The sequence below is a fragment of the Equus caballus genome, chromosome 22 (genome assembly GCF_041296265.1).
Source record: "Equus caballus isolate H_3958 breed thoroughbred chromosome 22, TB-T2T, whole genome shotgun sequence".
NCBI lineage: Eukaryota > Metazoa > Chordata > Mammalia > Perissodactyla > Equidae > Equus > Equus caballus.
In genome coordinates this window covers 40,843,269-40,859,231 of record NC_091705.1, presented here as the reverse complement: position 1 = coordinate 40,859,231, position 15,963 = coordinate 40,843,269, and the positions used below count along the sequence as shown (strand labels likewise).

Here is a 15,963-nt window from a genome sequence, read left to right as displayed (position 1 = left end):
TGCTGAGCTGAGCATTTTTCGTCTGAAAGCTGTGAGATCTTGTCATTCCTGGGCTTCTGAACTTGTACCACCCTGCCTCTAGATAAGCCATGTTAAAACCCATGGCTGCTTTAGTGTTGAGAAATAATTATTGTGTCTGTTCTGTCCTGAGCCATCAAGAACTAGCTTTCATGTCTTGTCTTGCACTTTCCTTGTGGTCATTTGGGGCAGCCTTCTGGGAGGTTGTTTAGCTCCTTCTTCTACTTCTAAATCATTTCTCGACATCCTTTCTGCTCGTCAACTTGAACTTTTATTTTGGCAATCATAGAATGGAAATTATCATGGAAATATTTGGACGTGATCCTTCTGGAGTGGTTGTAGGGGAAGGGTAGAACACTGTTTGGTGGATGTTCTGGGCATGGGGTTCTCTGTTCTCCAGGGTATCTCTGGATACTTGGGGCCTTTGCATCGTTTCTCTGGTGTAAGCACCCTCATTTCCTAACAGCCCGGGGGGTGGATGACATTGCTGCTTGCAGTTTGGTGCAAGTGAGAGAAGGGGTCAACCCGACCATTCTCTATGTGGTTGAGCAACTAGTGAGCCAGAAAGCTGTTCCAAGACACCTACACCTGCCATCTCTGATCTTGAATACTTCCATAACCATTCCCATTTTCCCAAATGGGATTTGGCCTATGATTTTTCTCCTTCAATCTTATCTAATCTGTCCCTTAAGATTCTTCAAAATTTCTAGGCCTCAGTGAATGGCACACCTTCCTATTTCCTAATGTGCTTATCTGGACTTCACTATATCTTCCCATCTCTGGGCATTTGGACAGAAGGAAGAGGCAGACTCATATTCCCCAAGCTACCATCTCTGTAGTCACCTTGATAGACCCTTAAAACCTTGAATCTTGTGTGTTTGAAGGAGACAAACCACACAAGTGTGAGTTCTGTGACAAGTGCTTCAGCCGGAAAGACAACCTGACCATGCACATGCGGTGCCACACCAGTGTGAAGCCCCACAAGTGTCACCTGTGTGACTACGCTGCCGTGGACAGCAGCAGTCTCAAGAAGCACCTGCGGATACATTCCGACGAGCGGCCGTACAAATGCCAGCTCTGCCCCTACGCCAGCCGCAACTCCAGCCAGCTCACCGTCCACCTCCGATCCCACACAGGTGAGTCCCTGACCTAGAGACCTCTGTGCCTTACTTATTCTCTAATTAGTTAACCTTCGTTTAGTTAAAAACACAAGCAACCTAAATGACTTGGTGGTGTAAGTAGAGAAATTTGGAATTTCTGTGGTGATCGTGAAGCTTGTGGCTTTTCTTTCACCAGCACAATAGCTTTCAGTAAAACATGAAAATTTGGCAGCCCAGTTTCCTAACTTGACTATGCAGAATACAGCTGGGAATGAGTACCTGGTACAGCAGTCAAGAAGCAAAGGATGTATCTCGAATAAAAGTCTGACCTTTAAACTAGGTGTTCCATCATGGAACTTACTCTGATTGCATGCCTTAACTCAGAAGCATGGAGCAAAATCAGTTGAATGTTACTGCAAATCACAACTTTCTAGTTCTAGAAATTAGACTTAGCAAAGAGCTTTTCCTTCCCTTCTTTGTGAGACCCCATTGAAATAACAATCAATAGATGTAGATAGAATGAACCAGCCAACACCCATCATGGCACAGAATATGGGAATTGGGAGGCTCATAAGGAGGTTCATAAAATGATTTTTCAATGAATTTACAGAGGATGACAAGCAGATAGGAATACGCTGATATCTGAAATTGAGTAAAGAAAACTATCCCAGCGGACACATGGGAGACAGCCTTAGAGTTGGGAGCGAAGCTTTCCAGCCAGTATCTGACTTGACCCGAGAGCTCTGGACTGGAAACTGGCATGTAGGCTGCCAAGGCCATAGAGCTCAGAGGAGAAGCTGAAGCCTATTGGCAAAAGAGCCCAAACTACACAGTAGCAGGTAAAACCCATGGCACCTCCATCTAATACTACTATAGTCTACTCTTCCTAAATATGAAGGGTCAACTATGAAGTATGACTCATTTGCAGGAAATAAGTGGTATAAAATGCTCTAAGTCTAACAAATAACTCATATTGGAGTTGACAGAGCACTTGTCTAACGGACAAGAATTTTTTGACTCTACTTGGTATCTACCCACTGGCAGAAATGTTGTATGCAAGAAGAGTTCAATGCAAAGGTTGTGAGAACAAAGAGGGATGAATTAAAACTAAAGTTGCTGACTATGAAGTTAAACTTCTCAGAGATGGGGAAACAAAATTGAGTTGGAGAACTGAGAAGCAGCAGCTAGAAATCCGGTTTCTGACCAGGCCTAGGAAGAAAAGAAAATAGAAGTGAAAAAATCAAATGAGAAAAAAGTTCACCATCCTAAGAGTCCAGGAGAGTGAAAGGGCTCATGAGATGCCAAGCAGGACAGAGGGAGTGGGGAGATCCGTACTTAGAAAGGCTTCTCAGTGATACTGGTTTCTCCAAAATAGTGGAATAGTGCCCCCAAAGTTGGGAAATGATTTTGAACATAGAATTCTATACCCAACCGAACTATCTCAAGTATGAAGGCAGAATAGACAAAGATATGCAAGGACCCAGACTTTACTCCCAGCCACCATTCTGGTGGAAGGTACCAGAAGACAAACTAGCAAAACAAGGGAGAAAACAAAATTTGGGATGAGATATTTGATATGTGAATATCTGAATATGGCTCCCTGGGGTTGCAGTAAAGAGAAATATCTGGATGATACTTACATAAGAGCTTAAAAGAAAAAATTCAGTAAATCAGAAACTCAGAAAAATCCATTAGAAATTCCATGTAAAGACTTACATAATTAAGAGACTGGATGACTTTGAGATCACAGTGAGATTCTTTTTTCTCAAGAAATGCACAGTCCAGTCAAGAAGCAAGATAAAATGTGGCCCAAGATGAGCATGTAAGAAAAGAGAGTCAATTTGACCTTGATGCTAGCAACACGTTCACCTGGCCCAGGTGTGACGGTGACCCTCTAAGGAGGTGGATGTGCAGTATTTGGCTGTGATGAATATTACACACCCAGTGATAATATAGAGTCCAACCACAATTTGAAGTTGAAAACAACTAGTTAAAGCGTGGGGATTCACAGGTCCGAATGCAAATGTCATTGAACTTAAATGTAAAAATCTATTCCTGACAAGGGGCTGGCCCCGTGGCCGAGTAGTTAAGTTCGCGCGCTCCGCTGCAGGCGGCCCAGTGTTTCGTCGGTTCGAATCCTGGGCGCGGACATGGCACTGCTCGTCAGACCACGCTGAGGCAGCGTCCCACATGCCACAACTAGAGGAACCCACAACGAAGAATACACAACTATGTACCGAGGGGCTTTGGGGAAAAAAAGGAAAAAATAAAATCTTTAAAAAAAAAAAAAAAAAATCTATTCCTGACAAGTGGGAGAGGAGGTGTGATGAAGAGGGAGGGAATCCACAAAAAAACCTAAGCTGATGGACTAGAAGTTGTTAGGCTGTTACTCAGCTTAGAAGGTGATGCTGGAAGGATAAAAATCCCAGCAGCACCACGCGGGGGGAGGTGAGGGAAAGGAGGGATGTGGAGGGGTAAGTCAGACCCTCGTCTTTGCTCATACTCAACTGATGGCGATGACTCAGGTTATAACCTCCAAAAGAACCAAAACACCCTTAGCACTGCCTCCAGGGAAGGCAGAGGCGGCCATGGCTTTTCATTATTTGGCCCCTGCTGCCGTATTCATGTGTTAATTTTATAAATAAAACTCAGTCTATAGTTGTAAAACTATGAAACTTTAGTAATACAAGCGAATTAACCCATATGATAATATAGCTTAAATACTAGAGGAAGCTTGTTTATAAGTCTTAGCTTGATTTGGAACAGTTGTATGTAATGTAAATCGCACCTCTTCCGTGTTCAATTTTGGGATGTCAAGTTAAAGGAGAGTTTAAGATTCAAAACAGAAGTGTCCTTGCGACGAGTGTAGATTCTGATGCTGTGATGCCAGGGTTCAAATCCCTGCTCTTTGACCTAGGTCAAATAACTTGACCTGTCTGAGCCTGAGTTATCCCGTCTGTCAAATGGGAGTAACAGTACCCACTCCTAGGATGATTGTGAGGAGTAAGTGAGTTACTACACGTGGTAAGTGGTGGTATTAGGAGGGTATGGGTAGCTGGAGTTCAAAAGACGTGCCTACTCTCTGCGGCCAGGTGTTCTGACGCATGTTTGGGGGGAGTTCTGTTTTGCCTGCCTGCTCTAATGGAAACACACCTTCCGTTGCTAGGGGACACCCCCTTCCAGTGCTGGCTCTGTAGCGCCAAGTTCAAAATCAGCTCAGACTTGAAAAGGCACATGATCGTGCACTCGGGGGAGAAGCCTTTCAAGTGTGAGTTCTGTGACGTCCGCTGCACCATGAAGGCGAACCTCAAGTCGCACATCCGCATCAAGCACACTTTCAAGTGCCTGCACTGCGCCTTCCAGGGCCGGGACCGCGCCGACCTCCTGGAGCACAGCCGGCTGCATCAGGCCGACCACCCCGAGAAGTGCCCCGAGTGCAGCTACTCCTGCTCCAGCGCAGCCGCCCTGCGCGTGCACAGCAGAGTCCACTGCAAGGACCGCCCCTTCAAGTGCGACTTCTGCAGCTTCGACACGAAGCGGCCCAGCAGCCTGGCCAAGCACATTGACAAGGTGCACAGGGACGAGGCCAAAACAGAGAACCGGGCCCCGCAGGGCAAGGAAGGGCCCCGAGACGGCGGCTCCCAGCACGTGGCCAAGATCGTGACGCAGAGGGCCTTCCGCTGCGAGACCTGCGGTGCCTCCTTTGTCAGGGACGACTCGCTGAGATGCCACAAGAAGCAGCACAGCGAGCAGAGTGAGAACAAGAACTCGGACTTGGTCACCTTCCCGCCCGAGAGCAGTGCCTCGGGGCAGCTCGGCACCCTGGTCTCCGTGGGGCAGCTGGAGGCGGCTCTGGAGCCCAGCCAGTGCCTCTAGCTCAGCCACAGAGGGTGCTCAGCTGTCCGGAGTCCAGACCAGTGCTGTTGCCCAGCCCTCCGAGGTGGGGCCATCAAGCCAGACGTTAGTCACCAGCTCTGGAGATGGCTGCTCCAACTTTACAGGTCTCCAGAGGCAGTGGCTGCAGTCACCGTGGCTTGAGGACCAGTGCCAAGGCCACGTGATGGAGACACGCTCCATGTCGGTGGCTGCCCTCCAGGAGTCGTCTAAGCAGGTTGACTCGGTGGTTCCAAGGCCCGGGGGTCCATTGAGCTTGCTGCTATCCAACAGAGATAGCTTCTTCACGATGGATTCCAATTCTAAGACTGATCCGTCTCTGGAATTATTAAACTGTTCAGACCACATGAAAAACTAAAACTGATCTGTATAGTGGGAAAGGTGAGGGTGAGGACTGGGTACGTGGAGGGTCGGCCGTAGCTGGAAATATTCTGTTTCTTAACCCAGGTGGTGGTTATAAGAGTGTTCGCCTTATACATTTTTGTGGGGTTCCTTTTATCTGTTGTCTTAGAATAAAAAGGCAAACTCATGTGCAGAATGGTGTAAGAGGAACAGTCCATTCTTCCAGAGGCAGGTTGTGGTGTGGGGTTCTCCATCCCCCGCATTCAGTAATTGAATTATAAACGCACAGAGAATCTCCCGATGGTCTTAGTGCCGCAGTGGAGTGAAATGCGCTTTGATCTGTAGGTGGCACCAAAGATCAAGCCAACGCCAGCTCAGCCTGGCATTGTGCATTGTGGAATTCAAAATTGGTGTACTTCTATTCATAAAGAAGAGACTAGGGATCCACTGGGCCCTGGGCTTGGTTCTGGGACACGTGGTGCATGGGACAGCCTGACACTGGCGTCTTTCATCGCAGTCAGCACTCAGTATTTGCTGAACCAACAAGTGAAAATCCACACCTCTCGTAAACAGACATTTTACTTGACTGAAACTTAGGAGGCTGCAGAATGCCGGAGGGTGTATAATTTATCCAAACTTGTCTTGTTTGTTCTACTTTGACATTTTTTTCTTCAAATACAGTCTTTGTTTAATACAAATTCTTGTGTGCCCTTATCGAGCTAAACATCTGTCCTTTCAAAACAGATTAAATAGATCAATTGTTGCTGGTAAACTAAGAAAAAGGATGTGAGAACTTTTCTATAAATTGTCTACGGGCGAAGATTTCACTTACGAAATAGTGAGAGGTACGTAGCTTATTTTGTTATGAATTTTGTTTGGACAAATCGAATTCAAGTTTGACATCAGGCGAGTGATGACGTGTTGTTGAATCTCTTTCTAAGAGGAAAAGGATAGAGGCCCGTGATAGAATTAGTTGTTTCTTTGCTTTGGAACTATTTTCAGTTGTTCAGAAAAGTATTTGGTTACTGAATGCTGGTGCGTCGTACAGATTCTGTCGTCACCTTTCTGCTGCTTGTCGTGAGTCTTATCTATGTTGCTGTTCTAGAAACTGGAGGGTTGTTGACCTTTCAAGTGGGAACCCAGAGATCAAAATCATATAAGCGTTCCTCGTGCTTCTGTGATAGCTATTCAGATAAACAGGAAAGAGGTCAGCCTTTCTAGAAGGCGTCTTTTCAACAGCTGTATGGACATTACGGGTCTTAGATCCACCGTGGTATGACCTAGCAAATCTGGATTCCCAGGAGAATAGAGGTCAGCAAAAAGTTTTGGACCAGATAGTAAATATTTGAGGCATTGTGGGGCCATAAGGTCTCTTTGTGACGATGCACCTCTCTGGCTTTAGTACCGAAGCAGCCTTTAGTACAGAAGTAGCTCTAAGAAAAAGAAGGAACGTGTCTGGGTTGCAGTAAATCTTTATGAAATCAGGAAGTAGGGGAGAAAACCGGCTAACCCTGCTGGGACGAGATTTAAAATGCGCAGATAATCCCCAAATAAAACTGGGAACCAGCCGTAATGGTCAGGGGACTGCTGACATTGTACAGACCAGAGAGGCACAGTTTCTCTACGGACCTCCGTTTGCAGAGTCAAGATGGATCTGAAAGGGGAAATTGATTAATGAGTGTGTTTGCCGTTTGACTTCACCCGGTCCAGGGGTTGATGGGCCTTTTACAGTAAAGGACGAGCTAGTAAATATTTGGGGCTTTGCTGGCCCTCATCTCTTTCAAAACCACTCAACTCTGTTCACCTCTGCTGTCATAGCATAGTCGCTCAACTCTGCCATTGATAGTCGGTAAGTGAATGGGTATAGCTGCGTGCCAATGAAACTTTATCTACAAAAAGCAGACTGTGACTTGGAGGGCCATAGTTTGCTGACTCCTGAGCTGGACTATTGGCTGCAAGCAGCAGGGTAACTGGTCATGGGTAGAACACGGGGGAGAATTATTAAGAATGCTGAGCCTCCTGGGGCCAATTTAAGGAAGGTGCTGCTGCATGCGACAGATAAGGTAGATGAGTTCCAGGTAGGCATTGTGGAAAACTGGGTCCTTTTGATCCTTATTCAGATCTGCTATGAAATCTCCAATGAAGAAGCCAGAAATCAAAGTGGCATCCTCTTAAGGTTTCTTGCCTTCTAAACGCTATGGAACAGAAATTTTTGTTTTTCCCTGCACTTAATTTCTTCCTTAAAGGATGAGCCTCAATTCCTATGGCCATGGTGACGTGAGCCATTACTCTGAGCCAGGCGCTGTACTAAGAGCCTTCTCTGTTCACTGACTTGCTTCTCCCAGGTGCCATCCGGAGCCGGGACTCGGGGTGAGGCAACACTTGCCTAGGGCGCCAAAAGCGCAGTAACCAAGGAATAACACTGCAACATTTTTTTAAGTTGGCAAACTGTGGCCCACAAGTCAGCTGCTTTGTTTTGTTTTTAAAGTTGTGGGTTGGTTTTTTTTTTGCTGGTAACGATTTGTCCTGAACTAACATCTGTTACCTGTCTTCCTCTCTTTTTTTTCTCCCTCCCCAACGCCCCAGTATGTAGTTGTGTATTCCAGTTGTAAGTTCTTCTGATTCTTCTCTGTGAGCTGCCACCACAGCATGGCTACTGACAGACGAGTGGGGTGGTTCCGTGCCTGCAAACTGAACCCTGTCTGCTGAAGCGAAGTGTGCCAAACTTTAACCACCAGGCCATCAGGGCTGGCTCTGCTTTGTTTCTATGAAGTTTTATTGGTAGTTGGTCTGGGAGTTAAGGCAGGGCCATGCAAGTGCAGAGTTCGAGCCTATCTTTGTTTAAAATTCTGACACTTTGTTCATTGTGGATTTTTTTGCAATACGTTTGGTTTTAGAAAATTTGACTGTTTACCTTGATCAGGGAGATTTGGGGCACCACTTCATATTCGCACCCGAGGGGGTCCTGCACTGACCTCACCCTGGTCCCTGCCCTTATTTGGAGGCGGGGACTGAAGCATGAAAGTGGTGAAGGTTTCCTAGAACAGGGTTGGGTTTTAGCTCCAGAGTCTGTTTTTAAAGTGCTAGGTTGGGTCTCAATATTAGCATAAAAATTGATCTGAGTGATGGCGGAACAGTCCAAAGGAATCCGTCTTTTATAAGTTAATGGAGTTGGGGAGGAAGGAGGTGAGAAAACCCTGCCTCTGGCGACACTCTGTGGCTGACATCTGGCTGGAGGCTTGTACCTCAGAGTCTCGCTTTGCTCATCTGTGAAATGGGCCACGTCAGGCGTTTGGCTTAATGATAAAATCAACTTGTTTAAAACAAAAGTTGACTTACCTCTGTCCTTTTCACATTTCCTATCTGGTGGGGAGAGAGGAGTAAGAAGTAACTGAGAAACTAGTGTGTGGCTTTATGACATTGGGGATCGTGGCTGCTGTCTTACTTCCCACCCCACCCCATATCTTCATGTGGTCCAAGGTGGCAACCTGAGCTGCAGCCAGAAGGGAAGAAAGCCATGCCTCCCCAGTTAACGCTGCTGGGAAGTTGCACAGAAACTTCTCACGTCCCCTGGTACCTGGCTAGTCACACACCTTCCCTCCTACAAGGGTGCGACGAGGAGATGATGGCCTGGGCTGAGTTAAAGCCTGGAAGGGGACTCTGGGTCTTGAGCATTCTCTGCGCCTGATCAGTAATGCAGGCTCATGAGGGTTGCCGGTGGCTTTTCTATGAAATGCGTGGCACAGGTCCTGGACACCCGGGGTATTCTGTATATGAGCATTTCTATTTTCTGGGAGCTTTATTGGGGCTGCCTGTGCCTGCCCTTTGTGGATAGTGGCCCACGGCACTCCTCCCAGGTTTCCTGTCACTCTAGTTCAGTGGGTCTCAATAGTAGCTACCTGGGAAGTTCTTAGCTATTTGGAATCTCTCTCTGGGGGAGGGGCCTGGGCATCGGTACTTTCTAAAGTACTGCAGGTGATTCTAACATGCAGCCAGGTGGGAAGAGGTGCTCCAGTTGAAGGAGCAGGGCTGTCTTCGTGGGCGTGCCACCTGTGCTGTCACAAAGGGCCCGCACTTGGTTGCATGCTCTGGTGTCGCTGTCTTGAAATTCTTACTTTTTGAGCAAGGGGCCCTGCATTTTCGTTTTGCATTGGGTCCTGCTAATTGTGTAGCTAGTCTTGTGAAGAAAGAAGAACACGTCCCCTAAGAAGGAAGACTGTCTGCTTTGGGTACAGGTACAGGAAGAGCCTCAGCCATTGAAAGCAAGATTCCTGCTTAGGTTGGCCAGCCAGGGCTCTGGATGCAGCGAGCAAGCACTGTGAACCATAATGTTCAGAATCCCCATGTGGTATCCCTCTGTGACGCCCCTCAGACCTCACGGGGGAAAGGCATTTGCATCCTTCCTTAGAAGGGAAAGCTGATCTTCAGAGAAGTTAACTTGCCCGAGGTCATGCAGCTAGTGCAAGATAGTCAAACCCGAGTGTGCTGGACTCCAGGGCCGCAGTCTGATTCTCACTGACTTCCTTAGTCTAGGGGTCTTCCACCAGCAGAGCTGGGGAATCAGCGACGGAACCATTTGTTCTAATTGTTGATGCAGAAAAAAGGACAGGATGTTTTGCAAGAATGGTGAGGTCTCTAGTTGGATGGGAAAAAACTTCAAGTATGGGTATTAGATGATTGGAAAAATGTCCCTAGGCTGTCCGACCATGCACTGGGTCAAGTATTGCAGGAATGACCAATGCCACATTCCCCCGACACAGGCAGGTTACAAAATTATAAGTTTTGCTTCCATACCGATCTTGGTGATAACCGCACTTGAACTCCCCTGAGTGTAAATAGCCACCTGAGTTTGTGTGCGGCTGCCCTCAGGAGACACTGCAGGTGGGATCCTGTTTACTCCCCACATGCACCTTGAGATGCTTCCACTTTAAAAGAGAAGAAGATGAAGATGAGAGGTGAGGATGCCTGTGTGAGGTCGTGCGGTTTGTCAGGGTTAGACCCATGTCTGAGGCCTCCCAGTGAACCCCTTTACCCAACCCCGCCTGCTTGGTGATCTGCCTTAAGGTCAGAGTTTTTCATTGTTTTTTGAGTCGTGGACCCCTTGTCGGTCATCTGAAGTCTGTGGGTCCCCTCTCAGAGTGTGTTTAAAGAATAAAACAAACGCATAGGTTTGTGAAGGAAAGCAATTATATTGAAATAGACGTCAATGTTTTTTTTACTTATGTACATTTTTATTAACATTAAATAAAAGCTCCGGCAGATCTAGTAACTACTCTTATTTGGAGGCAGCGATGAGCGTAAGTGTTATTTCCAGATAGCTACAAGAGCCGTGATGTTATATGAAAAGAGCTGATTTGTTGACCATACCACAGCTCGCTCCTGCTAACGCTGCTGCGGTTTGGTGCCTACACGCAGATTTGACAGAAGTGCTCGATCTCCATTAGAGGCTAGTAAAAGATTCATTTTCTTTCTCATCTAAGTCTCTGGCCACCCCCTGAATTCCATCCATGGTCCCCTTGGCCCTATGTAAAGACTTCAATGCTAAAGGAGTTTCTGGAGTCTGGTTTTCTTGGTGAAATTTGAACTTGCTGTTGCTTCCATCCTAACCAAGTCGAGCAGCAATTGAATACTTACCCCCATCCCCCCCAAAATAACCCTTGCATTGGGCTGGATTCACCAAACAGGGCTCTGTGTAATACAGTGTACAGTGCGTTCCTCAAAAACTACTCTTCAGACCGCCCAATCCTCGCATGTTAGTTTGAAGGACTTTGGCCTGTAGAAAACAGAATTGTACGTTTGTCAAACAATTCTGAAGTTCTGAAGGCATTGCACACACTGATGTGCTCTCTCTCTCTATGCGATGTGTTTCTTGAAAGATCGCAAAAGTCTAACGCTAAAGATAGGCTTTTTACCCCATAGCTGGGAGGGTAATAGACAAATAAGAGAGCAGTTAAGTATAGTTCCCAGCCTGGTGTCATCTGTATCCCAGGAGGGGAATGGTATTTCAGTTTTATTGGTGGTTATTTGTGGATTTGATAACAATCTATTTCCATTTCTTTAAGCTTTGATAAGTGATCCCTTTATATTTAAGAGAAATTGGTTCCCAGCATGCAGTTCTTTTAGAACTAATAGATGTCTCTGGATTTTGAGAAAAGCTAGATATATTTGCCTCTTCTTCAATTGTCCATTTGTCCCCATTGGCAAGAAGACATTTCTAATGTTGATATCTGAGGGAATCCATGGTGCAGGTGTCATTTAGAAATGTTTTGTCTTGGAAAGAAAAATATTTATTCCAGATACTCATTTCTTCCCTGACCCTGGCCCAGTCTAGCCCAGGGCTCGGCCAACATTTTTGTAAAGCAGCAGCAAGTATTTAGGCTTCATGGGCCATTGGGTCTCTGTTGCAACTACTCAACTCTGACCTCGTAGTAGCACAAAAGCCTCCATAGACAATCTGTAAGCAAATGTGCATAGTTGGGTCCCATTAAATCTTTATGGACGCTGAGATTTTAATTTCATGTGACTTTTACATCATAAAATATTTTTCTTTGACTTTTTTCAACCATTTAAAAATCTAAAAACCACTCTTAGCTCATGGATTGTACAAAGACGGGGAGGTGGGGAATACCACGGTATAAGCCGGGCACAGTATACACGGGATCTCTGTGTTACTTCTTACAATTGTACGTGGGTCTACAATGATCTCAATAAAAATTTCAATTAAAATAATAAATTAACAGGCAATTGGCTGACTTTGGCCCCTGGGCTGTCGGAACAGTGTGTGAAAATATATTTAATTTTAAACTGCTCACTTATTAGATTGTTTTTGATATGAAAAGAATGTTTGAATATGATTTTTTTCTGGTGCGTGCTGTTCCCAAATATTGGTGTTCTATCACAGTTCAAATAAGAAAGCCTTTGCCATCTAGCTGTCGGGGTAATTAAAGACTCTAGTGTTTCTCAACCATCTAAGCGATATGAAGTAAATTTACCTTTGTCAAACGTTTGCTTAATTAGCTTAGCACACCATCTTTCCTTAATATGAAAGCCATTTATAAGAAGTCTCGTATTCTTAGTGTTTTATCTAATATAGTGATACATAGGGTTTTTTAAAAAATCAAGCAAAAGCAGAAGACGTGCAGTGAAAGGTCTCTCCCATCAAGGTCTCTCATTTTTTCTTTCAAGAGGTAGTCGCCACTGAAAGTGTTTTGTTTTTTTTTTTTCAAGATTTTCTTTTTCCTTTTTCTCCCAAAGCCCCCCAGTACATAGTTGTGTATTTTTAGTTGTGACTCCTTCTGGTTGTGGCATGTGGGATTCTGCCTTAGGGCAGCCTGATGAGCGGTGCCATGTCCGCACCCAGATCGGAACCAGCAAAACCCTGGGCCACTGAAGCGGAGTGCACAGACTTAACCACTTGGCCCCAGGGCCAGCCCCCTGGAAGTGTCTTTTATATCTATGAAAGTTTTGATTTGAGCCAGCCCTTATGGCCTAGCAGTTAAAGTTAGTGCACTCCACTTCAGTGGCCTGGGTTTGGGTCCAGGGTGCAGAACCACACTGCTCATCTGTCAGTTGCCATGCTGTGGTGGTGGCTCATATAGAAGAACTAGAAGGTCTTACAACTAGAATATACAACTATGTACTGGGGCTTTGGGGAGGAAAACAGAGAGAGGAAGACTGGCAGTAGATGTTAGCTCAGGGTGAATCTTTCCCAGCAAAAAAATAATAATAAAGAATGAAAAGCAAACCCTATATGGCTATGAAAAGATTTGAGCCAGCCCTGATGGTCTAGTGTTTAAAGTTCAGCGCTCTCACTCCTTTGGCAGCCCGGGTTCGTTTCTCAGTTGCAGAACCACAATGTGCTGTCTGTCACTTGCCATGCTGTGGTGGCAGCTAACATAGAAGAACTAGAAGGACTTATAACTAGGATATACAACCATGCGCTGGGGCTTTGGGGAGGGAAAAAAATGTGTTTTGATTTAAAATTTGTTGTCATGGCTATTTTTGTGTTAGGGTTAGCTGTTAAAAACAGTAATTATAGAGAGTGATGTCAGCAACATGGCAGAGTGAGCAGTTTTCTTTCTCTTTCCCCCTTCGAACTACAACTAATTGGACATTCACTGATCAACGGAGGATGCTCACACAGCACCTCAGGACACCTGAGAGATCTGTGCTGCTGTACGTCGGAAGGTGAATGGATGACGCCCGGGGAGGAGGTGGAGATAGGTGAGAACTCTCCAACCCCAAGACAGCCTAGTACCTGCAAGTGACTCTCTTCTGGCTGACATGCTCATAGCACTGCCACGGCCCCGAGAGTGGACATGTGCATTAGCGTGACTGTGGAAACAGGGGACTACAGCCCTAAGCCCCCCAAGATTGCTCTGTGGACCAGTGGGAAAAGCCACATTCCCACGGTGGCCCCAGGGAGAATCTCTGGTCAGCCCTAGTGGAGAGGCCCCACCCACCAAGCACAAAGGCCGGGTGACCTTAGAAGCAGGAGTGTCTCGACTGGGTGAGCTAACCGCTGGCTGCATTAGATGCCCATGGCTCTGCTGCAGCCCAGAGGGGGCAAGTGAGATCCAGTGGGACCGGATGGCAGCAGAGCTTCAAGTCTAGGCGAACAAACTCCCAGCTGCTGCAAAAGCCCATAACATGGCTGCAGTCCCTGAGGAGGGAGCAGGCACCAGCAACTTGAAGCTCCCATGTGATTGTTCCCAGTTAACAGGAGACCCTGCAGGGCCACTGCAATCCCAAGGAGTGGCCCAGGCTTGGTCAGGAACAGCTGACAGGGATCCTGGTGGGCACAGATGACACAGCTCCTGCTCCCTCCCCCCAGTGGCAGCAAGTGGAAGCAGTAACCACACTCTGGAGGCACAAATCCACACCATAGAGTAGTATGAAAAAGTATATTAAATCTCCAGAACAGAAGGAAAATGACAAGTACCCAGAAAACAATCCTGAAGACACAGAAATCTATAACCTAAATGACAAAGAATTCAAAATAGCTATCATTAAAAAACTCAATGAATTAAAAGAAAATACAGATAGACAACTCACCGGGTTTAGGAACTACATCACAAAAGAGCTCAATACTATAAAGAAGAACCAATCAGAAATGTTAGAGATGAAAAACACAATGGAGGAAATTAAGAAAAATCTTGGCTCCCTGAACAGTAGGGCTGATAATAAGGATAGGATTAAGTCTGGAAGATAGGAATATGGAAATGCTTCAGATAGAGGAGGAGACAGAACTAAGACTAAAAAGAAATGAAGAAACTCTCCAAGAAATATCCAAGTCAATTAAGAAATGCAACATAAGGATTATAGGATCCTAGAGGGAAAAGAGAAGGAGAATGGAGCAGAAAGCTTGTTCAAAGAAATACTAGCTGAGAACTTCCCAAACCTGGGGAGGGAGCTGGAAATCCATGTGACAGAAGCTGATAGATCTCCAAACTTTATCAATGTAAAAAGACCAACCCCAAGGCATATAGTAGTGAAGCTTGCAAAAGTCAATGACAAACAGAAAATATTAAGGGCAGCAAGGCCAAAGAAAATAACCTACAAAAGAACCCCCTATCAGGCTGTCAGCAGATTTCTCAGCAGAAACCTTACAGGCTAGGAGAGACTGGAATGATACAGTCAGAATTCTGAACGACAAAAACTTTCAGCCGAGAATACTCTATCCAGTGAAAATATCCTTGAACTATGATGGAGAAATAAAAACTTTCCCAGATAAAAGTTAAGGGAGTGCATTGCCACAAACTCCTCCACCCCCTTTACAAGAAATCCTCAGGAAGGCCCTCATACCTGGAAAAAAAAAAAAAAAAAAGGGGGTGGTTACAAGACCCAGAGCAAGGAGGTAAGTTGAAAAACAAAATCAGAAAATTGCAGTTCTCCATCAGAACAGGTTAGCAAATGCTTAAGTATAACTTTAAAAATAAAGGGAAGGGAAACACCAAGAATAAATATATTCTTATCATTTTAACCACAAACTCACAACACAAGAAGGAAAAAAGATGTGACAGCAACCAACTTAGAAGGGGAAGAGAAAAGGGAAGTAACTGGCTTAGTCTAAGGAAATAAGAGGCTGTAAGAAAATGGACTATCTCATCTATGATGTGTTTTATACAAACCACGTGGTAACCACTAAACAAATAATTAGTACAGAGACACAAATTACAAATATGGAGAAAACTAAGAAAACCAACATAGAAAACTACCTAACTGAATTGGTAGTCTGAAATACATGGGACAAGAAACAAAGAAAATGCAGGAGAACTGGAAAATGAGCGATAAAGTGGCAGCATTAGGCCCCCACAATTCAATAATCACTCTAAACATAAGTGGATTAAATTCTCCAACCAAACACACAGGGTGGTAGGAGGGATTAAAAAACAAGACCCAACAATATGCTGCCTCCAGGAAACACACCTCAACCCTAAAGACAAACACAGAGTGAAGGAATGGAAAATGATGTTACAAGCTAATAGTGAACATAAGAAAGCAGGTATCATCATACTTATATCAGACAAAGTAGACGTCAATGCAAAACAGGTAAAGAGGGGCAGTATATAAAGATAAAAGGCACACTCCACCAAGAAAACATAACACT

The 15,963-nt window shown here is 45.3% G+C and overlaps 1 protein-coding gene across 4 annotated transcripts in view; it reads left to right on the top strand.

Moving 5' to 3' along the window:
* Nucleotides 1-15,963, top strand: part of ZFP64 (ZFP64 zinc finger protein) — a 99,638-nt gene that overhangs the window by 74,665 nt on the left and 9,010 nt on the right. For 2 of the 4 annotated variants that reach the window (XM_070247053.1, XM_001488519.7), the window contains exons 8-9: nt 903-1,154; nt 4,285-12,192. In XM_070247053.1, the coding sequence (XP_070103154.1) occupies nt 903-1,154; nt 4,285-4,994 (962 nt within the window). In that variant the 3' untranslated portion in view covers nt 4,995-12,192. Of the gene's footprint in view, nt 1-902; nt 1,155-4,284; nt 12,193-15,963 lie in introns of those variants that run through there. The other 2 variants (XR_011430699.1, XM_023626766.2) reach the window with 2 other exon arrangements.